We start from the raw sequence: 24,138 nt of genomic DNA, 5'->3' as shown, positions 1-24,138 counted from the left end.
CTATGATGTCTGCAATGTGACAGCTTATAGTGGTGTATAGCATAGGAGCATCGTGCTGCAGACATGTTTACATACACATGTTTGAACAGGTTTATAAACTTACATATATAATGACTGGGAACAAATGCAGAACATGTGATGCTCATGGTTTTATTTCATAAAGGATATGTTGGTATTTAAAGTAGGTTGTGGTGTGGCAAAATCATTATACCGGGCATATATTGGTGTCAGGAAGCTGTGCCAACTTTAAAATCATGACAATATTTGAGATCTTTGTTATTTCGCTCACGTGATTTTATGAATACTTTATGAAAATTAATTTTACAGCTACTAGTACTGGATTTTGCTTGACTGTGTTATTTTATTTTTTCACCAGAGCATAGAGATTAAATGGAGAGAAATTCATTGATATGTTTAGGGCCTGATGGTGTGAGTGTCAAAATTAAACGTTCTTAGGGCATTTGTTGGTGTTAGGATAAAATCTTTGATGTAGAACTTATTTGCGTTGTATGTTTAAAAAACAATGCTCATTATCAGCTTTGAACAGGATATTCCGCCAACTTGAGACAGGGGTGACGCTACCCAGGTGAAGTGTGTGACTAAGTTGCCTAAAAAAAGGACAATTTGCCTTCTTCGGTTAGGAAGAAAAATGATTTCCCCATGTGATATTTAGAGGTACATTGGGTGATCATGACTGTTGAGATGATGCCTTGTCTTGACCAGGTTATTTCCAATGTTGTGTGGTATCTCAAGGTGAAATGTAGGCATCAATCCATCAAATAACTGGTGTCATTATCTATTGTGCCAACAAGCAAACTCTTGACAAGCTTGATTTTTGATAGAAGATTGACCATTTACGCTTACTGAGTAAGATATCAACTATCACTGCCTGATACATTCTGTAAGTTAGTGATGATAACAACGTACAGGCTTGTGTTTCTCACTCTAAACAATAGTATGTAAGTGTCATTTTGTCTTTTAAGAATAGAATGAGTGATGTGAACATCTTAACTTCCATGCATACATCATCTTCTACATAAAATTAGTTTGAAACGATAAGTGAACCAGTCATGGGGAACAATGGTGGACATCACATATTGGCCAAGCCGAGACTCGAGCCCACACCGATTGATATAAGATGGCAGTAATGGGATGTGCTTTAGACCACTCTGCCACTATTGGCCCCAAATATGTATGCAGCGTAACATATACCAAATAGAAGCAGTATAACCTCAAGGACCAATAATAATAATAATAATAATAACAATAATAATAATAATAATAATAATAATAATAATAATAATAATAATAACGTATAGTAATAATCCTTTAACTAGATAATGAACATTTTTATCAGCACATGCAGGCCAGTAGTTGATGATGAAAAGATATATATATATATATATATATATATATATATATATATATATATATATATATATATATATATATATATATATATAATTGGATAATTGGTCCCATGTGAGGATTTGACCGCTCCGGTGGCCTAGTGGTTGGAGCGTCTGCCTCGGATGCGGGAGGTTGTGGGTTCGCTCCCGAGCCGAGTGATACCAAAGACTTATAAAAATGGTACTAACAGCTGCCTCGCTTGGCGCTCAGCATTAAGAGGATAGTGTTAGGACTGGTCGGCCTAGTGTCAGGATAATGTAACTGGGTTGGACATCATGCTACATGTCCGCGGCATGATGCCCCAGTACTAGACATCACTATAAGCTGTCACATTGCAGACATCATAGCGATATGACTGAACAATTGTTAAAGCTACGTTAAAAATCCAAACACACACACACACACACCTATGTGAAGATGGTGCCATCTGGCATACAATATTTTACCTAGCAGACATTTGAAAAATCTTGCAGTTACTACAAGTTAAGGGGCCCTGAGTGCCTGAGTGGTCTAAAGTGCTCACCGTTAACGATCACTGATATCTCACTTCTGTCTGCGTGAGTTCGAGTCTCAGACTCGGCTAACGTTGGTATGTGAAAAAGCCTGCCAGTAGCCTCTCATGGGTTGGTGGTTCTTCCCTGGGTTTTCCAGTCTTCTTCCTCAACCAATTATACTGGCTGCCATGTATAGCCTATCTTGCGCTGAAAAATGGCGTTAAACCCTACAACGACAACGACAACAACTACTAGTTAATAGATGGCCATGTCAACATGAGGTTTTCGCTAGAAGACTCTCTAGTATTCATAGTTTATCCTAACATGGCTGCCAAGGTGGACTTCTTGAAAATCTTATCGGTTCTTCACCTGAATGGAAGGTTGTATCAAGACTATGCTTTCCTTAAAATATTGCTTGTGATGTCTAGTTGGTCATGAATTAAAGTATTGCTGCTAATGCATATCCAGTATTGATGCTATCATGAAAATCATTTGTTATCACACTTCCTCCTGCAATTTTGAAATTTTTGTATTTTCACTCCTGAACAGAAAGGTATATTTTCATAGGGTTATCACTAAAAAAAACTTTTTCCGATGTCTACTTTGGCCTAAATAAATATGCAGATTTAGCCAATCTACTGTGGCCACAATGGCAACCATCTTGAAAATATTGGTATCTCTACTTCTGAACAGAAAGTTACATTGACATAGGGCTAAATTAGACTTTTTTAACATATTCATTTTACCCTGAATTAAAGTAGTACTGATCCAATATGACAGCCATCTTAAGAATTTACCATATTTCCTCAGAATGTCATATGAACATGGGGGTTTCACTAAATTACTTTTCATGGTGCCCAGTTGGTCCTATGCGAAAATGGTGCCCATGTGTCGTTCAGTGGGGTGTTCACTAGAAGACTCTATGATTTCTAGCTGGTCCTAACTGAAAATAGTGATGAACTCTCTTCCACTATGGTGGCCATCTTGAAAATCTTGTCATCACACTCACACAGCCATGAATAGTCATATCAACATAGAGGTTTCACTGATTAATTTCATATGATGTATAGTTGGTCAAATCTGAAAATGGTGCCTCTCTGATGTAAGTGTTACTATCACAACAGCCATCTTGAAAGTTTTCTGATTGCTACTTCTTCAACAAGAATTATTATATCAACATCAGGTTTTTACTCCGAGATATCTTATGAAGTCCAGTTGGTCTTAAATTAAATTGGTGCAGATCTGACATCCAATCGAAGTTCTTGTTGGCCCAAAACGAAATGGTACTGTTCAAATATTGCTGTCATGGTGGATGTCTTGCACATTTTACCACTTCTCCTGAATAGATGGTTATATAAACAGTATCATTCCATTAAAACATTTATGATATATAGCTGGTCATAAATAAAAATCTTGCTGCTAAAGCACGTCTAGCATGGCTGCTATACCAGCAGTCTTGAAAATCAGACATAGCTGCCATAGTGGCCAGTTTGAAAGTATTTTAGCACTATTTCTCCAGAATTGATGATCATATCAGCTTTGGGTTTTCACTAAAATACTTCTTTTAAAGCTTGTTTGACCCTAAGTAAAACTGGCACTGATGTGATGACCAGAATTTATCCATCATGCAATATTGTTTGAGCTACACCTGATATGTGCTAAGACTCTATGGTCTTAAAATAAATAGCAGAAAAAGTGAAACCAACAAGTTAAAATTTGACAAATATTTTATTGCCCCAAGATTCAATATGAACATTTAGAAGGAAACTTCAGTGTTGTGAATTAATTCCAAATAATCATGAAAGTTCTATCACATGTTGAAACATAAAATGCTCTGAATGAATTCCATATCTTGAATGTGCTGACTTTCCAGTAGCCCTCAATGAGCTGTTGTGCCAATAATTTTAATGTGTCGCTACAATTTAGAGCACTTCATAATTCCAATGAATAAGTTAAATAAATGATTCCTCTCAAATTATAACTGAACCAAACTAAATTATTGACATAAATGAATAATTATTTACTTCGTCCGTCTAATATACAGATTCTCAACTGACTTATGACACAATAACATGCACTGGAACAAGGCCAGTGGATATTTCCTTCAAATTTGTAGGCAAGGTCAGGTCTGCTTGCTTAAAGTTGTAGCAAATAACCTTACACAAATCAGGTAGACCATAATTTGTTTCAAAGGAAATTCTATTTACACATAGTTCAATGTCCATCAGCTGTGAAGTTACTGACCTTGACTCTTAATGATATCATCCCACTGCAATGGGATACACCGAAAACAAAACAGAATGAAAAATTATTATACAATACTACAAATGAAACAAATATTATACACAACCTGCATATGGGTATTTCAGTATGTAAGCTTGTTGCCATATGCATTATATCTTACCAGATTCGAAAACTCGAAATTTACAATTGTTGCAGTTCTGTCGAATGATGATTATCACTATGTGCAAAAGTAGAATGAGTAAAGTCTTGTTCGTCCAAAGATGAGAGATGCGTCAAGGGATTTTATTTGTAATAAGGGAGGCGATGTTAGTGCCCCATCATGCACTGTGATTGTCACTCACTCACTCAACTGACTTGTTTGCTCATTCATGACAAATACATACATGGGTCACACATACTTTTCTACAGAACAAAATAGAAATATATATATATATATATATATATATATATATATATATATATATATATATATATATATATATATATATATATATCTTTTCATCATCAACTACTGGCCTGCATGTGCTGATAAAAATGTTCATTATCTAGTTAAAGGATTATTACTATACGTTATTATTATTATTATTATTATTATTATTATTATTATTATTATTATTATTGTTATTATTATTATTATTATTATTGGTCCTTGAGGTTATACTGCTTCTATTTGGTATATGTTACGCTGCATACATATTTGGGGCCAATAGTGGCAGAGTGGTCTAAAGCACATCCCATTACTGCCATCTTATATCAATCGGTGTGGGCTCGAGTCTCGGCTTGGCCAATATGGTTATATAAGAAAGCTTGGCAGTAGCTTCCCATGGAACAATGGTTCTTATCAGGCTTTTATCAGATTTAAAATTGCATTCAAAAATTGCATTAAACCCAAACAACAACATAAATGTACATGGTATGAAAACTGGTTAATCATTTCAATAACAACTATTATGTAACCAATTAAATAATTATCAGTTTATTTCTTGACTGGAAAATGTATAACATAAAAAGAAGTATTACAATTTATAACAACCTCAGCTACTAGAAGGTGTTGTTGTGTTGCCATATTAGTGATTTATGCATGTATTTGTAACTAATGTAAAATCTTGCATTAGATTAGTATTATATGTTATGCAGAGACAAAGTAAACAATACTTATTGAAGTAATTGATAACTTTATTTGGCAATGCTTATTGAGTAATTGATAACTTTATTTGGCTATAAAACATTTATCATCCTTTTGTTTTTTTAAGATTCTGATCAGCTGACTCGCCTTCAACGTATTGTAAAGCTCCTGACTAATAAAACAGAGAGGTCAGAGGTCAATGATATGCAAGAAGAGCACGGAGAAATCATGTATAACTCTGAGGTCAGTGGTGAGCAGGAAGAAATCATTTATCAGAATGATTCTAGTGACAGTGGTGAGGATGATATAACATCCATCACAAGTGTCATCTATAGCAATGATTTCTGTGATGTCAAAGATGATGACATGCCAACCAGTCCAGAGTCAGACATTCACCAAAACGTTGATGTAAACTCCCAAGCACTGGAGGCGAGTCATGATGCCATTCTTGAGAGTGGAAAACCTGAAAGAGTTATAGGTGACGCAACAATGGAATTCCTTCAGTTAGTCACTGAGAAGGCAGACGAACTAAAGAAGAGTTTAGTAGAGTACGCCGCATTGGCAATATGGGATTTCGCAGGCCAATATGTATTCTACACTACACATCAGACATTTCTTACACACCGTGCGATATACCTCTTGGTTACCAATCTCAGTCAACAATTCACAGATCTTGTCAGAGATGATGAATGTTACTTTGATACAGAGGGATTAAAACTGCACCAAGTTCAAGGTAATGTTAATCAACACACAGTGACAAAACAAATTTTCGCTATTGTTTGGACAAACATTTTAATGAACACTGAATGTGTAGCACAATTTGCTGTTCCAGACTAGATAATATCTACATATAAAGCCTGATAAATGTTTAAAATGTTTGCGCTATGACCCTTATGGAAAGTTGAGTTTGTCTAGAATATGAGAACATGATATAAAGTGAAAGTTATCAGTTCAGATTAACTACAAAGAAGAAAAGATAATAATTAGTCCTAAAAACTGGTCACAACATAAAACACTTTGACTTCTCAAGTGTTATGGCAAGAATAATTATTATTGCTTAATACATAAATATTAAGTCTTAATAAAATGCAAACATATGTCAGGATGTGGGTCAATCCACTGGAAAAACCTAATTGATACATGTTATTTGTAACATATTCCAAGTATGGCTTCAATTCAACTTTATAAATCTTACTCCAAGTAAGAATAAAAGTAAAAATAGAAAAAGTTGTTTGCTTCAATATTCACTGATTTCTGAATCAAGGTCAGGAACTAGGTCAGCATTACATACAAAGTTTCTATTATTAGTGTTTACGAAAAACAGTCATGTCAAACTGAACTGAAATTCTGGAAAATAAATTTCTGGAAAATGTCAAATCCAGTAAATAAAATTACATTACAATAACATGTAATGGAATAAAAAAAAATTAATACCAACAAACAAACATTATAAATTAAATCAAATATACATAACAAAAACTAATCCTATAAAAAATAAATGATTATGAAGACCTAAGTTGCTATTTGAATGTATGTTTTATTCTAGAGTACAACCATTTGAATGCATACTTTCTTCAAGGGTAATGGAACCAAGATATATATAATTATACTATAATTATAGAATTGATTTTTCATGGAGTGCAGGCTAAAAGAATGACCCACTTGCCTGTAGAAGGACCACTGTGTTATACAGTATAAAATTAATTACTATTATCTTTAATGTCTGTCTTTGCTCCATTTTAGAACTGGTTGAAGTTTGGCTCAATTCAATACATTGCTGTTCACCATCCCAGGCAGATGGTTCCCAAGTTACATCCCCTGCAGGTGGCATCAGTGTGGCTTCCACTGCAACTGGAATCACAATGATTTCAACTGCACCTGGCATCGTGGTGACATCATCAACAACTGCCATCACAATGACATCCCCTGCAACTGGCATTACATTTACATCTGCTGCAGCTGGTAGCACAGTGACTTCCACTGCAACTGGAATTACAATGATTTCAACTGCAGGTGGCATCATGGTGACATCCCCAGCAACTGGCATCACAATGACATACCCTGCAACTGGCATTACATTTACATCTGCTTCAGCTGGCAGAACAGTGACTTCCACTGCAGCTGGCATCATGGTGACATCACCAGCAACTGGCATCACATTTACAAATCCTGCAGCTGGCACCACATTGACTTTTTCCACTGCAATTGGCAATACAATGACATCTGCAGCAGCTTCCAGTACAGGGGCATCCCCAGCAATGGGCATCACTATTACATCCTCATCAGCGGATACCATAGTGACATCCCCTGGAGCTAGTACCTCAGTGACAACCCCAGATGTTGCGATCCCATCTGCTCCACCTGTGATTCTTGTTGGTACACATGTGGACAAAATACAGGAGGTAGATATAAATGTTATTTAAAATGCATTATTTGCTTTATTCTGCTTACACTGGCTTTGTGGCTTTGATGTATCAGCTATAAAAGTTGTACTGCTTACATTGCCTTTGTGGTTTGATGTATCATCCGTAAAAGTTGCACTGTTTACATTGCCTTTGTGGTTTGATGTATCAGCTATAAAAGTGGTACTGCTTACATTGCCTTTGTGGTTTGATGTATCAGCTATAAAAGTTGTACTGCTTACATTGCCTTTTTGTTTGATGTATCAGCTATAAAAGTTGTACTACTTGCATTGCCTTTGTGGTTTGATGTATTAGCTATGAAAGTTGTACTGCTTACATTGCCTTTGTGGTTTGATATATCAGCTATAAAAGTTGTACTGCTTACATTACCTGTGTGGTTTGTTGTATCAGCTATAAAAGGTGTACTGCTTACATTACATTTGTGGTTTGATGTATCAGCTATAAAAGTTGTACTGCTTGCATTACCTGTGTGGTTTGTTGTATCAGCTATAAAAGGTGCCTGTGTGGTTTGTTGTCTCAGCTGTAAAAGTTGTACTGCTTACATTACCTGTGCGGTTTGTTGTATCAGCTATAAAAGGTGTACTGCTTACATTGCCTGTGTGGTTTGTTGTCTCAGCTGTAAAAGTTTTACTGCTTGCATTGCCTGTGTGGTTTGTTGTATCAACTATAAAAGTTGTACTGCTTACATCGCCAGTGTGGTTTGTTGTATCAGCTGTAAAAGTTGTACAGCTTATTTTGCCTGTGTGGTTTGATGTATCAGCTATAAAAGTTGCACTGCTTATATTGCCTGTGTGGTTTGATGTATCATCAGTAAAACTTGGCATGAAACAGTAAAGCCATGAGTGACTCGGTAGGTTATTAAATACAAGTCTGCAATTACCAAAGGAGATGCTTTCTCTCTATTTGAACCATACATTGGTATCAATGTTTGTTGCACATTACCCAACCGCATGTTGCCTTTCTGAAGTGCTTTTTCTCTCCTTGCAGCTCCTTTCAAAACCTGATTCATCTTCATTGTCCAGTTTCCAAGCTGACTCACAAATATAAGAGATAAACCACTGTTTTTTCATGACCCTCGTATATGCTTTTCCACCACATTGATCTGAAACCTTAATAGTTTTCTGACCAAACATCCAATATACTGTCCAATATGGACTGCATGGTGAACTGATCAATCCAAAAAATGGTTCCTCTATTAATTTTTGACATGCTTCGAGCCTCCCATATGTAGAAAAACTGAATTCACTTGGGTATTGCAATCAATGTGTTATCTTCTCCCTCGACATCACCACACTGCTGCTATGCATTTTAGAGGACTTTGCTGTTTGTGGCTACTAATCTCAACAGTCAACTTTTTCACAGTTCTGATCAAGTGAAGTGGATTTGGAGTTTGTGAAACTGAAACAGGATCACATCAAATTAGTCTATGTTATATGTTTGCTGCGCATTACCTCTATCAGAATTTATAAAATAGTCCTTGTACTAACCCATTCTTATGTTACTCAAAGTGGTAGATAGCTTTGTGTAAGTTGTATTTCTCAAATGGCTGATATAATGCTTTGTATTAGGTTACACATTATTGTGTTTATCAAATGGCTGATTCTTATAGTGATTTGTTACTGAAATGGTAGATAGGTTACACAGATTTGTATATCTCAAATTGCCGATAGGTTGACATTGATACATATATTATGTTGCATAATATTATATTAATCTAGTGTAGACAGAATCAGTTATTTACCTCAATGTACTAAGAGCCATAACACCCTAAATATCATTGTAATCTTGTCTGCAATCCTACATTCCAAACATTTTTTAGTGTAATTACTTAATTGACACATGCAAGATGTCTTTACAGTCCTACTTCCAAAACAAATTTTAGTGTATTTACTTCACTGGCACATGTAAGATGTCTTTGCAATCCTACTTCCAGACCAACTTATAGTGTATTTACTTCATTGACATACGATGTCTTTGCAGTGGTATTTCGATAACAACTTTTAGTGTATTTACTTCATTGAGACATGTAAGATGTCTTTGCAGTCCTACTTCCATAACGTTTAGTGTATTTACTTCATTGACACATGTAAGGTAAGATGTCTTTGAAGTCCTACTTCCATAACAAAATTAAGTGTATTTACTTCATTGACATGTGTAAGGTATATTTACAGTCCTACTTCCACACCAACTTTTAGCGTATTTACTTCATTGACGCATCTAAGATGTCTAAGTTTGCATTCTTACTTCCATAACAACCTTTAGTGTATTTACTTCATTGACACGTGTAAGGTGTCTTTGCAGTCCTACTTCCATACCAACGTTTGGTATATTTACTTCATTGACACGTGTAAGATGTCTTTTCAGCCCTACTTCCATAACAACTTCAAGTATGTCCCATGCTATGCATAGCTCTCAGTATGTCCCATGCTATACATAGCTTTAAGTATGTCCCATGCTATACATAGCTCTCAGTATGTCCCCTGCTATACATAGCTCTAAATATGTCCCATGCTATACATAGCTGTAAGTACATCCCATGATATACATAGCTCTCACTACGTCCAATGCTATACATAGCTCTCAGTATGTCCCATGCTATACATAGCTCTAAATATGTCCCATGCTATACATAGCTCTCACTATGTCCCATGCCATACATAGCTCTCAGTACGTCCCATGCTATACATAGTTCTAAGTACATCCCATGCTATACATAGCTCTTAGTACATCCCGTGCTATACGTAGCTCTAAGTATGTCCCATGCTATACGTAGCTCATCTAGATTTTATGTCCTTTCCTTGCAGGATAAGCGAAAAGAAGTCATCAGAATGTATTTCCCACAGATTTGCCAGATTTTGAATGATAAGCCAGCTTTATGTCATGTGGCAACATTTTTTGCCATTGATAACACCCATCATGAACCTCAGTTGCAAGAATTGAAAGACAGGATTTTCCAGTTGGCTAAAGAGCAGCCATATTGGGGTGAGGAAGTGCCGACCAGTTGGGTACCCATGGAAGATGCACTAATGAAACTTAAATCCGCTGGAACAAAGGTAAACTAAAAGGAAATAATACTGCAGAAATGTACAGCTAACCAAGCTTATAACTTGCTTTCGTCATATATCATTCATCCTGCTTATTCATCTACATGTTATGCCCCTACTATTTGCAGATGGGACATATTGATTTGTAAGTCTCTGACTGTCGTTATATATTTCTGAATATCTGCACATCTGTATGTTGCAGTGAAAACAAACACCCTTCAATGTGCTTTCTTGAGGTAGATTTATTTTTATGGTAATAATCTTTCGAACCTAATGTAACAAACTCTAGTCCTGGGAAATAGCAACAGGAACTGTTAAGAGCTCCAAGTGGCAATAAAATGAGCCAAGAGGATGCAAGAACAGGAGCTCAGAGAAAGCACTATGAGGATGCACTAATAGGCACTCTAAGGAAGAACTCACAGGCGCTCAGAGGAAGAACTATGAGGAAGAACTAACAGGCACTCAAATGTTGCACTATGAGGAAGAACTAACAGACACTCACAGGGAGAACTAACAGGCACTCTGAGGAGAAACTAACAGGCACTCTGAAGTTGAACTATGAGGAAAATCAACAGGCACTCACAGGAAGAACTAACAGGCACTCTGAGGAAAAACTAGCAGGCACTCACAGGAAAACCAACAGGCACTCACAAGAAGAACTAACAGGCACTCACAGGAAGAACTAACAGGCACTCACAGGAAGAACTAACAGGCACTCTGAGGAAAAACTAACAGGCACTCACAGGAAAACCAAAAGGCACTCACAGGAATAACTAACTGGCACTATGAGGTAGAACTAACAGGTACTCACAGGAAGAAATAACAGGCACTCACAGGAAGAACTAACAGGCACTCACAGGAAGAACTAACAGACACTGAGGAAGAACTAACCGGCACTCTGAGGAAGAACTAATGGGCACTCTGAGGAAGAACTAACAGGCACTCAGAGGAAGCAATGAAAAGAAGCAATAGTAGGGAATAAGTAGTTATCAAAACACATATTAAAGAAGAAATTTCTTTTTATTTATATGTATTAAAAACACATTTTATCATGATATATGCAACTCAAAAAATCAAGACAGACAACTCTTTGTATGCAGTGTGCTAAGACTGCAAGCATTATCAATCTTTATCTGTGGAAGTTTTATCAACGCCTCTGTTGCTAAGGTACATAAGTGAAGAAGATCATGGTCATATGTTCCGTAAGTACACACTAGAAATTTGTCATCCAGCTGTTGAGACTTAATCACATTGAAAAGATTACTTTACAGTAAATGAATAATAACTAATAGTATGTGAACAAAGTGAAGCAAGTAAATATGTACGATTTAGGTCAAGTATGAAAACTTTTGACAAACAACCATCAGTGATAAAGTATCATTTATTCATACTCGACATAAACTGAAATGATGAAGCCAAATGTTCGTCAATCGCATACGAGTTATTCTGGCTCAGATTTAATATAGACCACGATCAGATGTTCTTTAGTTGCGAATGAGCTATTCTGGCTTAGATTGGTGGCCCTGAGTGGCCGAGTGGTCTAAAGTGCTCACCCTTACGGCCATTCTGGCTCAAACCTGATACAGTCCATGATTAAATGTTCCGCAATCACATTCTGGCTCAGACCCGACACAGGCAATGATTAAATGTTCGATAATCCCGTTCTGGCTCAGACTTGATCCAGGCCATGATTAAATGTTCTCTAATTTCATTATGGCTCACACCTGATACAGGACATGATAATGTTCTCAAATCCCATTCTGGCTCAGACCTGATACATGCCATGATTAAATGTTATCTAATCCCATTGTTGCTCAGACCTGATACAGGCCATGATTAAATGTCCTTCAATCACATTCTTGCTCAGGTATGACACAGACCATGATTAAATGTTCGTCAATCACATTCTGACTCAGACACGATACAGGCCATGATTAAATGTTCTCTAATCCCATTCTGGCTCAAACCTGATACAGGCCCTAATTAAATGTTCTCTGATCTCATTATGGTTCAGACCTGATACATACCATGATTAAATGTTCTCAAATCCCATTGTGCCTCAGAACTGATACAGGTCATGCATAAATGTTCTTTAATCCAATTCTGGCTCATATCTGATACAGGCCATGATTAATTGTTCTCTAATCCCATTGTTGCTCAGACCTGATACAGGCCATGATTAAATATTCTTCAATCACATTCTTGCTCAGGTCAGACACAGGCTATGATTAAATGTTCTTTAATCCCATTCTGGCGCAAGTCCAACACAGACCATGATTAAATGTTTTTCAATCACATTTTGGCTAGAGGTCAGACATGGACCATGATTAAATGTTTTTCAATCCCATTTTGGTTCAAGTCCGACACAGACCATGATTAAATGTTCTTCAATCACACATTGGCTCAGGTCAGACATGGACCATAATTAAATTTTCTTCAATTACATTCTGGCTCAGGTCCAACACAGAGCATGATTAAATGTTTTTTTAATCCCATTTTGGCTCAGGTCCAACACAGACCATGATTAAATGTTCTTCAATCACATATTGGCTCAGGTCCGACACAGACCATGATCAAATGTTCTTTAATCACATTATGGCTCAGGTCCGATACAGACCATGATTAAATGTTCTTCAGTCACATTCTGGCTCAGACCCGACACAGACCATGATTAAATGTTCTTTAATCCCATTTTGGCTCAGATCCTATACAACAATCAGATCATGATTAAATGTCCATTATCACACTCAAGTAAATTTCCAGTCATATGGTATTATTGATGATGTTATTTATTGAGCACAATTTACATTGCACGACGAGTCACAACAAATATTATGTACGAGTTAAGCAATCCAATATATATATATATATATATATATATATATATATATATATATATATATATATATATATATATATATATATATATATATATATATATATATATAATTCTATACCGAGTTGCACTTCACTCATTTATTTTCTTGGTGTTTTCTTATTCAAGGACTTTGCTCGCATCCTATGGTTCGGCCTTTTAGCGATGGTTTTTTATACTTGTCTCAGTATACTGGCCATTAGAAGAGGTGACATTCTCATATTTCTTTTCTTTTATTTGAACAGTCAAAACCTTTGTAAAGTATGCCTGATTTTCATCTTTAGACATGGCATGCCACAATGCCAGTGTCAGTTTACACTTGCCAAATCTTGGAGCTGAGCTGAAGTTGCCCATATCATATATGGCACACCACATTTTTGTCTGGACCTTTATGACCTTGTAGAGCTTTAGTGCAAGTTTGTCCGGACCTGTATGACCTTGTAGAGCTTTAGAACACGTTTGTCTGGACCTGTATGACCTTGTAGAGCTTTAGCACAAGTTTGTCTGGACCTTTATGACCTTGTAGAGCTTTAGTACAAGTTTGTCTGGACCTGTATGACCTTGTAGAGCTTTAGAACAAGTTTGTCAGTTATATTGGGATCCACTGTATGGAAAGTTTCATTTGCTGATTCATGGACTATTATTAAGCAATAAAGTGGTCTGCAATTTATTGTTATATGTATTTCCCCTAATACTCATAAAATGTTCATGATCATTTCTAAAGTTTACCTTTAATATGAAATTTTGAGTGTCAGAAGAAAAACATACATTTCTAGATGGTGTGTACACAAGGGTGAGGTTAGATAGGTACATTAGACTGTAGACAGTCCAATAAATGTGGCATAGTAAACATATTTCGTATTTGATTCTGGATTGAAAGGGTAGCTTGTAGAAGTTACAGGGCAGGTGAAGGTATGGTCAGTTACAGGGGAGGGGGAGGTATGGTCAGTTCTTCGTATTAAAAGATAATTTGAGTAGCATTTTTTATATTAATATTTTGTAGTAGATATAGTGATGAGCCAGATGGAATTGAATTACAATAGTCTAGACTTAAAAGTACTAATGGACACACAATTTCTTTTAGTGGCATGAATCAAAAGCTCTAGATATGCAGCATTACATATGTTCATTATATGTTGGTGTAACAAAAGCACACTGACGAGAGTGACATATAGGTTTCATACTGTGTAAATTTAATGTTGGTATTCTTATGCTTATTGTTTGAGGTAAAGGAAATGAATGAGAAAGTCATTATGTGTTGATCTGGATAGCTTCAGTTGCATTATCATTCATCTGCAGCTTGTTACGTGTCTCCCATGACTTCACATTGGAAATGCACCCGTCTATACCTTGGATGGTAACCTCAGCTTCAGCTGGGCAGGTAGACTTGTATATTTTAGTGTCATCAGCACCTGATGTCAGCCTATGACACTTGAGAGCAACTGTGTGTATAGAATGAAGAGAATGGGGTTGAGATAAGATCCTTGTGGAACACCAAAACATAGATCAACTGGACTGGAATGTTGTTCCTTGTATAGACACAATAAATCAACTGGACTGGAATGTTGTTCCTTGTAGTCACAACAGATCAACTGGGCTGGAATGTTGTTCATTGTAGGCACAGTAGATCAACTGAGCTGGAATGTCCTGTTGACTAAGTAGTATTTGAACCATGATAGGGCTGTATCGTAGATACCACATACATTCAGGAGATGATGAAGTAATATATCATGGTCTGTTGTGTCAAATAGACAAGTCAAGGAGGTTGAATACTAATCTTTACACTATCGTATGCAGTGAGAAGGTCATTAACTAGCCTCAGAAATGCATTTGATGTACTGTGGCAGACTGTACCTTGCTAAAATGGCTCAGGTCCAACACAGACCATGACTAAATGTTCTTTAATCCCATTCTAGCTCAAGTCCGATACAGACCATGATTAAATATTCTTCAATCACATTCTGCCTCAGGTCTGACACAGACCTTGATTAAATGTTCTTTAATCCCATTCTAGCTCAAGTCCAATACAGGCCATGGTTTAATGTTCTTTAATCACATTTTCCCTCAGGTCCAACACAGATCATAATTAAATGTTCTTGTACAGACACAATAAATTAACTGGACTCGAATGTTGTTCCTTGTAGACACAATAGATCAACTGGGCTGGAATGTTGTTCTTATACAGGCATAATTTATGCCCTGTTGACTAAGTAGGATTTGAACCATGGTAGGGCTGTTTCGTAGATACCAAATACATTCAGGAGATGATGAATTAATATATCATGGTCTGTTGTGTCAAACAGACAAGTCAAGGAGGATGAATACTAATCTTTACACTATCGTAAGCAGTGAGAAGGTCATTAACTAGCCTCAGAAATACATTTGATGTACTGTGGCAGACATATTAGAATCGATGGAATTATCACAGAAACAGACTAACTTAATATCAATACTTCAGATACCTTTGTCAATCGAAGTTTTTCATGCAAGACACCTGATGATCAGGCTGTGCTTTTACAGTAATTGATCATTTAGAAATGTCAAGCAACATATGAAAACAGTATTTGAAGCTAAAAATGAAAATCAGCTAAGACTTTAAAAAGTCCAAGCTCTCAGCAAAGAATATTTATTCATGTGTTTGGCCACACTTTGAAAAACAATAGGAGAGGCAACAATTGGTTTCATTTGACATTTCATTTCTGTGTGTATGTTGCCTACAATGAGATAGATGATAGTGGTCTAAATCAGTTGTGTTTATTGGATGACATGTCATTTCCATTTGAATGTTGTTTAGATTGGGAGAGTCGACAGCTGCCACCACAGGAATTAAAAATGTAAAGATCATGTTGAAATGAGTGATGTAGCAAGAAGTAATTGACCTTGTGTCCGGAACTGCTGTTTCTAAATCTGAACTGGAGGTCATCAAGTCATGTCGACTCACTGTCAAGTGTTTTTTACATATCTGTTAGTTGGAAATGATGATGCCATAATCTGTTCCTTGCATCAGACCCGATTTTCAAAACTTTTCAGATACAAATTGTTCAGGTCACAACTTACAGACGATTGATCTAACGTGTGAAACAAATATTGCTGGCCTCAGTGAGACATTCTTGGTAGGGCTAGCAGATATATGTAACAATTGGCATTGAAGAGACAAGCCACTATCTTAGTACACAAGACGTTTTGAAAATATGTACTGCATTTTATATTTTGAATACCTTCCCTGAACACATTGACATTAGGAATATAAGTGTTGTTACCTCCTGAATGTATATATCATATACAGCAGTTGTTCTTAACCCATGTTAAGTTGTGTCTTACTGATCGATTAGCAGCATTGGATGATGCTGATTTCCTCAAAATAGTCTGATCCCATAAACAAAATCGCCAACAAAAATTATATTACTGTATTTCCTGTATATGTTTGGACAACATTTGTGTTGCAACATCATCTATGATGGGAAATGATAAATTATTTTATAAAGTTTTTTGTACTGTATCTTGTGGTCTAGGAAGAACTTTGAAAAACCCCAACAAGAACCACCAATCGACAATGATTTCTCTAAAATAAGTTTTACAAGTTCCAGTTTTGTTAATTTCAATTTCAGGTCATTCCACTCAGTCTGGTTGAGGAACTGAATCAGGCAGCATCTGTACCAATTAAGACTGCAGAACAACTGGATTTATTCCTCAGGTTCCAGCACGAGATAGGAACCATTCTCTATTTCAGGTAAGCAAGACAATTCATGTTTATTTTGGGTTCAATAATTGTTGCACCACTGCTGCATAGGACCTTAAGTTTTCTCAGTTTGATTTAAGGATGGGAGTAGTAGTGTGTTATGTCACGCTATGTTTTAAATTCCACGAGTTCATGAGGTTGTATATATCTGATGCATTCATACATGCATTTTGTTCTACAGTTTTGTATACAGTATATATTTAGCATCCATTTATATGCTATTCTCGGACCGCTCTGGTGGCCTAGTGGTTAGAGTGTCCACCTCGGATGTGGGAGGTCGTGGGTTCAAACCCTGCCCGTTTCATACCAAAAACTTAAAAAATGGTACTAGCAGCTGCCTTGCTTGGTGCTCAGTATTAACAGGTTATTTTTAGGACTGGTCAGATTGTTTCAGGATTGTCTGAGTCGGTAGGGCATGATACTACATGTCTGCAGCACGATGACCTATTGATAGACATCGCACACACACAAACACCCCCCCCCACATATGCCATTCTGATCCATGACAAGATAACAAAAATGCTTTGGAACAGACTACCTGTCAGTTGTCATGATTTTATTTCAACCTTTTAGGTGTTTCCTAGATCCACCATTTGATCAGATAAATGATCCATAATTGAATATAGTTCTAATTAGTGGATATTGTTTACTTGAGACTAGAACAAACCATAACCACCAGTTAAACCTCAAATTAACATATTTCACTGTCTGACACACTGGACGAATAACCATCAATTTAGAGAAGACAAGATACAAATCAAAAGAGTATCTTCTTTTAAAAGGGGTGATGATGAGTAATGTGCTTTATTATAAATGGAAGACACATTTGGAATACCTCCTTTATGGGTGACACATTTGGAATGCATCATTTAAAAGGGACACATTTGGAATGCCTCGTTTATGGGGGAGACATTTAGAATGCCTCCTTTATGGGGGACACTTTTGGAATGCCTCTTTTATGGGGGACACATTTGGAATGGCTCTTTATGGGGGACACATTTGGAATGGATCTTTTATGTGGGACAAATTTGGAATGCATCCTTTTTTCTGAATATGCGGTTAGGATCAGATAATTAGGGTTGAATCAGTGAGGTGGGTGGCTGAGGGACATTACCAGCCACATCACCTTGTTGTTTTTGTAGAATATTTAATTAACATAAATGAGTACATGTGATTGAAACATATGTCTCAGATGAAGTAAAATAATACAAATGTGCTCAAAAAATCTGATAGCCCAACTCCCTTGGCCCCTTTAATTTTAGATCTGGCCTGTCCTGTATGAAAAAGTGAGGTGCCCGTCGGGCTTGTCAAAAACTATAATTTGCCTGAGGAACTTTGATTGTGTAGATGAAATGTGTACATTTTGAAGATGTTAACATACCTTCCATAATACATCACAATCTAAATCAGATCATCACTGTCCTATGTGAAATTGATATCTGATTTTAATCAAATTGAAGTATGGCGTGTCATGCTAAAAATACAATTTTGTACTCCCATACCTTCTGACTTGGTCGTCTTTTGAGAAAACACAATTTTCAGTATTCATTAAATAAAACCCAAACACTTTCAGTATATGCCTGTTACATGTTGCATGTAAAAATGGTAACAGTCGTGATTGGAGCTGATATTAAATTAACACTTAGACAGTTTAAATAATGGCAATCAAAGGAAAAGAAGTCGGGTATAAACCACCGTTTCACATATTAATTGGCTGACAATAGCTAGTAATATGTGTTAAAAGTCTGCAGTGGGTGAGCCCAGTGCTCTTATTTGCATACATGTACTAGGTAGGATCAGGAAATGGAACAGTTTCTTGTCGGTACTTCAAAGCGATGATAGATGTGTGTACAATAACAAAACTTATTACATAGTATTGCCTTGTGTGTACAATAACAAAACTTATTACATAGTATTGCCTTGAATATTATGTTTAAGCCATATCTTTTTTTTTTACAAAGTTTGTGAACAGTGGCAACATTTCTTTGAAGTAGGATTTTACTGCATATATAGAATGCAAAGCATGACCATTTCAGTTGTCATAATGTTATTCAATTATACTTCATTTTTTATGCCAATTTAGGAAGCAATTAGCTTATCAGCCAGGCTCACCAAAACTGCATTTCAGAGCTCTTGGTTGACGGAGTTTTCTTTGTGAAGCACACCAGGTAAAAAGAGAAATAGAAGGGGGAGGGTATTAATTCTATGCAAATACTGCAAACAACACATTGACATAATGTCTGCTCGGTTCTGACCAGAATTCACTCAGATAAACCGGAAGAGAAGTTTGAACACCAGGACTATCCAGTTAGACCAGGACCATCCAGTTACTACTGAGTGTAGTGAACACTAATGACACTTGCGTTATCTTCAAACCTATTTAAACCATAATAAATATATATATGAATTGTAGCAATTTCAACATTGTGTGACAATATTAAAAAGGGGGAAATTTAGGGCTTGTGAAACTTGAAGTCCTGGCTTGTGGAATTTCAGTCAGGGAAAGTCACCAGCCCAGGGCCTGTGTCGAAATCAGTTTCTTTCAGCTCTGATGACTAATAACAGTATTGATGACTGATGAATATTAAAGTAACTTGTATAGGCTAGGTATTGTTTTGTATCAATTGCCACCTCTTATTTTGAGATGTGTATGGTAAAATTATAGATGCATCGATATATCAATGAATTGTTTCATACCTAACTGTTATCACCAGATGTATGGATAGCTGGTTGTATCCACATGGAACTTTAACCAAAAGTTTTCTTATGTTGTCCAGTTGGTCTGATATATCAATGGTTTCAATTTAGCCACCATGTCAGCCATGTTGAAAACGTTCTAGTAAGTGGAAACCATTTTGACATGGGTTGCTGTTCCCTGTAAAGCTTTATATGATGTCTAGTTCCTCCAAAATTAAACCGATACTGATCTAACATCTGGTATGGGTACCTTGATGTCATCTCCAAAATGAAACCAATACTGATCTAACATCCAGTATGGGTACCTTGATGTCATCTCCAAAATGAAACTAATATTGATCTAACATCCAGGATGGGTACCTTGATGTCATCTCCAAAATGAAACCGATACTGATTAAACATCCAGTATGGGTACCTTGATGTCGTCTTGTAAATCCTGTTATTGCTACTTCTTCTGAATAGCTAAATAAATAGACAAGGTGTTTTCACCAAAAGACTTCTTATAGTATATCAATGAAGATGGTACAAATTACGACCAATATGGTTGTAATAGTTTCAACAGTTAGACAACTTAAATGAAGATACTGTATTTTCTTGGATTTCCTGAAATTATTTCCATCCAGTGGAGAATCAGTCCCTCTGAGAGACTCTTGTCTGATAGTTTTTGTGCTTCTGTCAATTTCAGATGTGCATATACCTTGTTATTCTACAATGTCACAACATATTTCCTCTTTTCATTTGTTTCTTAATTTGACATAAGGACTTTGCTGTAAAACCTTGAACACTGCAATGACAAGACGGTTACTGTAGATATTTGCCTCATAAATAATTTTCCATATCTACTCAGGCTTCCATCTGTTATACCTGTGAATCAAGCTATACCTGTGAATCAAGCATGCAGATTGGCAAACAAATCATTGTTCCACACATTGCAACAATTTTAATTTATTTATATACTACAGGTGTGGCCAGTGGACTTTGCTAAGAGTTGACCTATGTATACATGTCACTTGTTTGACATTGCTCTGTTTAGTTCATAGTAAAGAATTAGCCATATCACCATCATATAAGGTGTTAGTATGACATATTCATACAATTTATTTTAGAAAAGAGTTGAGATTGATTTAGCACAAGCACAAACACAAGTACTTAAATAAACTTTACAAAATATTGGAAACAAAAGAGATTGGAAATCAAACAGAGGGAGGGAGAGTCCACACTGTTGGGAAATGGCTTTATGATTTATTGAAAATGTTATATATGATAAACATGACCCACATGGCAGTCACAATAACCACTAACATCATGAATCCAAATGTCTTCCCTTTGCAGTCGCAGTAGCCACTAACCTCATGAATCCAAATGTCTTCCGATCGCAATCACAGTAGCCAATAACTTCATGAATCCAAATGTCCTCCCTTTGTCATCACAGTAGCCACTAACCTTATGAATCCAAATGTCTTCCATTTGCAGCCATAGTAACCATTCACTTCATGAATCCAAACATTGTCTCTTTGCAGTCACAGTAGCCACTACCCCCATGAATCCATGTCTTCCCTTTGCAGTCACAGTAGCCATTGACCTCATGAATCCAAATGTATTCCCTTTGTAGTCACGGTAGCTACTAACCTCATGAAATCCAAATGTATTCCCTTTGTAGTCACATTAGCCACTACCCTCATGAATCCAAATGTATTCCCTTTGTAGTCACATTAGCCACTACCCTCATTAAATCCAAATGTATTCCCTTTGTAGTCACATTAGCCACTACCCTCATGAAATCCAAATGTATTCCCTTTGTAGTCACATTAGCCACTACCCTCATGAATCCAAATGTATTCCCTTTGTAGTCACATTAGCCACTACCCTCATGAATCCAAATGTCTTCCCTTTGTAGTCACGGTAGCTACTAACCTCATGAAATCCAAATGTATTCCCTTTGCAGCCACAATAGTTGCTAATCTTGTGCATCCAAATGTCTTCCCTTTACAGTCACATTAGCCACTACCCTCATGAATCCAAATGTATTCCCTTTGTAGTCACGGTAGCTACTAACCTCATGAAATCCAAATATATTCCCTTTGCAGCCACAATAGTTGCTAATCTTGTGCATCCAAATATCTTCCCTTTACAGTCACATTAGCCACTACCCTCATGAATCCAAATGTCTTCCCTTTGTAGTCACGGTAGCTACTAACCTCATGAAATCCAAATATATTCCCTTTGCAGCCACAATAGTTGCTAATCTTGTGCATCCAAATGTCTTCCCTTTACAGTCACATTAGCCACTACCCTCATGAATCCAAATGTCTTCCCTTTGTAGTCACGGTAGCTACTAACCTCATGAATCCAAATGTCTTCCCTTTGTAGTCACGGTAGCTACTAACCTCATGAAATCCAAATGTATTCCCTTTGTAGTCACGGTAGCTACTAACCTCATGAATCCAAATGTCTTCCCTTTATAGTCACGGTAGCTACTAACCTCATGAATCCAAATGTATTCCCTTTGTAGTCACGGTAGCTACTAACCTCATGAATCCAAATGTCTTCCCTTTGTAGTCACGGTAGCTACTAACCTCATGAAATCCAAATGTATTCCCTTTGTAGTCACGGTAGCTACTAACCTCATGAATCCAAATGTCTTCCCTTTGTAGTCACGGTAGCTACTAACCTCATGAAATCCAAATGTATTCCCTTTGTAGTCACGGTAGCTACTAACCTCATGAATCCAAATGTCTTCCCTTTGTAGTCACGGTAGCTACTAACCTCATGAAATCCAAATGTATTCCCTTTGTAGTCACGGTAGCTACTAACCTCATGAATCCAAATGTCTTCCCTTTGTAGTCACGGTAGCTACTAACCTCATGAAATCCAAATGTATTCCCTTTGTAGTCACGGTAGCTACTAACCTCATGAATCCAAATGTCTTCCCTTTGTAGTCACGGTAGCTACTAACCTCATGAAATCCAAATGTATTCCCTTTGTAGTCACGGTAGCTACTAACCTCATGAATCCAAATGTCTTCCCTTTGTAGTCACGGTAGCTACTAACCTCATGAAATCCAAATGTCTTCCCTTTGTAGTCACGGTAGCTACTAACCTCATGAATCCAAATGTATTCCCTTTGTAGTCACGGTAGCTACTAACCTCATGAAATCCAAATGTACATGTATGTATATATATATATATATATATATATATATATATATATATATATATATATATATATATATATATATATATATATATATATATATATATATATATATATATATATATAATTCAGAGTATTAAAATAATGGTATGAAGGTGCCTTTTGATATTCACAATTTTTCATTTTCCGTGTTTTTATTATTTGTTGCTATCTCTTTATCAGTATATCAATCCATCTAACATTTACATTTTGTTTCCAGGGCAAAACTCTAAAACTATTTGAGATTTGATGCACATTTTACATGCATAGTGTTGATGTGTCTTGTGTTATTTAAAATTCTTGGTACCTGCATTAGATTTAGTAGTGTTCATGTGCCTAGTAGTGTTGATGTGCCTTGTGTTATTTACAATTCTTGGTACACATTAGTCTAGTAGTGTTGATTTGCCTTGTGCTATTTACAGTTCTTGGTATACATTAAACTAGTATTGTTGATGTGCCTTGTGCTATTTACAATTCTTGGTACACATTAAACTTGTAGTGTTGATGTGCCTTGTGCTATTTACAGTTCTTGGTACGCATAAACTAGTAGTGTTGATGTGCCTTGTGCTATTTACAATTCTGGGTACACATTGAACTAGTAGTATTGATGTGCCTTGTGCTATTTACAATTCTTGGTACACATTAAACTTGTAGTGTTGATGTGCCTTGTGCTATTTACAGTTCTTGGTACGCATAAACTAGTAGTGTTGATGGGCTTTGTGCTATTTACAATTCTGGGTACGCATTAAACTAGCAGTGCTGATGTGCCTTGTGCTATTTGCAATTCTAGGTACGCATTAAACTAGTAGTGTTGATGTGCCTTGTGCTATTTACAATTCTTGGTACGCATTAAACTAGTAGTGTTGATGTGCCTTGTGCTATTTACAATTCTTG

The 24,138-nt window shown here is 36.4% G+C and overlaps 1 protein-coding gene across 1 annotated transcript in view; it reads left to right on the top strand.

The window, feature by feature from the left end:
- Positions 1–24,138, top strand: part of LOC149789817 (uncharacterized) — an 89,539-nt gene that overhangs the window by 23,890 nt on the left and 41,511 nt on the right. The window contains exons 3-6 of the mRNA XM_089973361.1: positions 5,402–6,007; positions 7,018–7,676; positions 10,502–10,750; positions 17,225–17,346. Coding sequence (XP_089829487.1) covers positions 5,402–6,007; positions 7,018–7,676; positions 10,502–10,750; positions 17,225–17,346 — 1,636 coding nt within the window. The remainder of the gene's footprint in view (positions 1–5,401; positions 6,008–7,017; positions 7,677–10,501; positions 10,751–17,224; positions 17,347–24,138) is intronic.

This window comes from Sinohyriopsis cumingii, chromosome 10, assembly GCF_028554795.1.
Source record: "Sinohyriopsis cumingii isolate HCF-2022 chromosome 10, ASM2855479v2, whole genome shotgun sequence".
In the NCBI taxonomy this organism is placed as follows: domain Eukaryota; kingdom Metazoa; phylum Mollusca; class Bivalvia; order Unionida; family Unionidae; genus Sinohyriopsis; species Sinohyriopsis cumingii.
The sequence above is the reverse complement of the archived record's forward strand: the minus strand, read 5'-3'. Positions and strand labels throughout refer to the sequence as shown.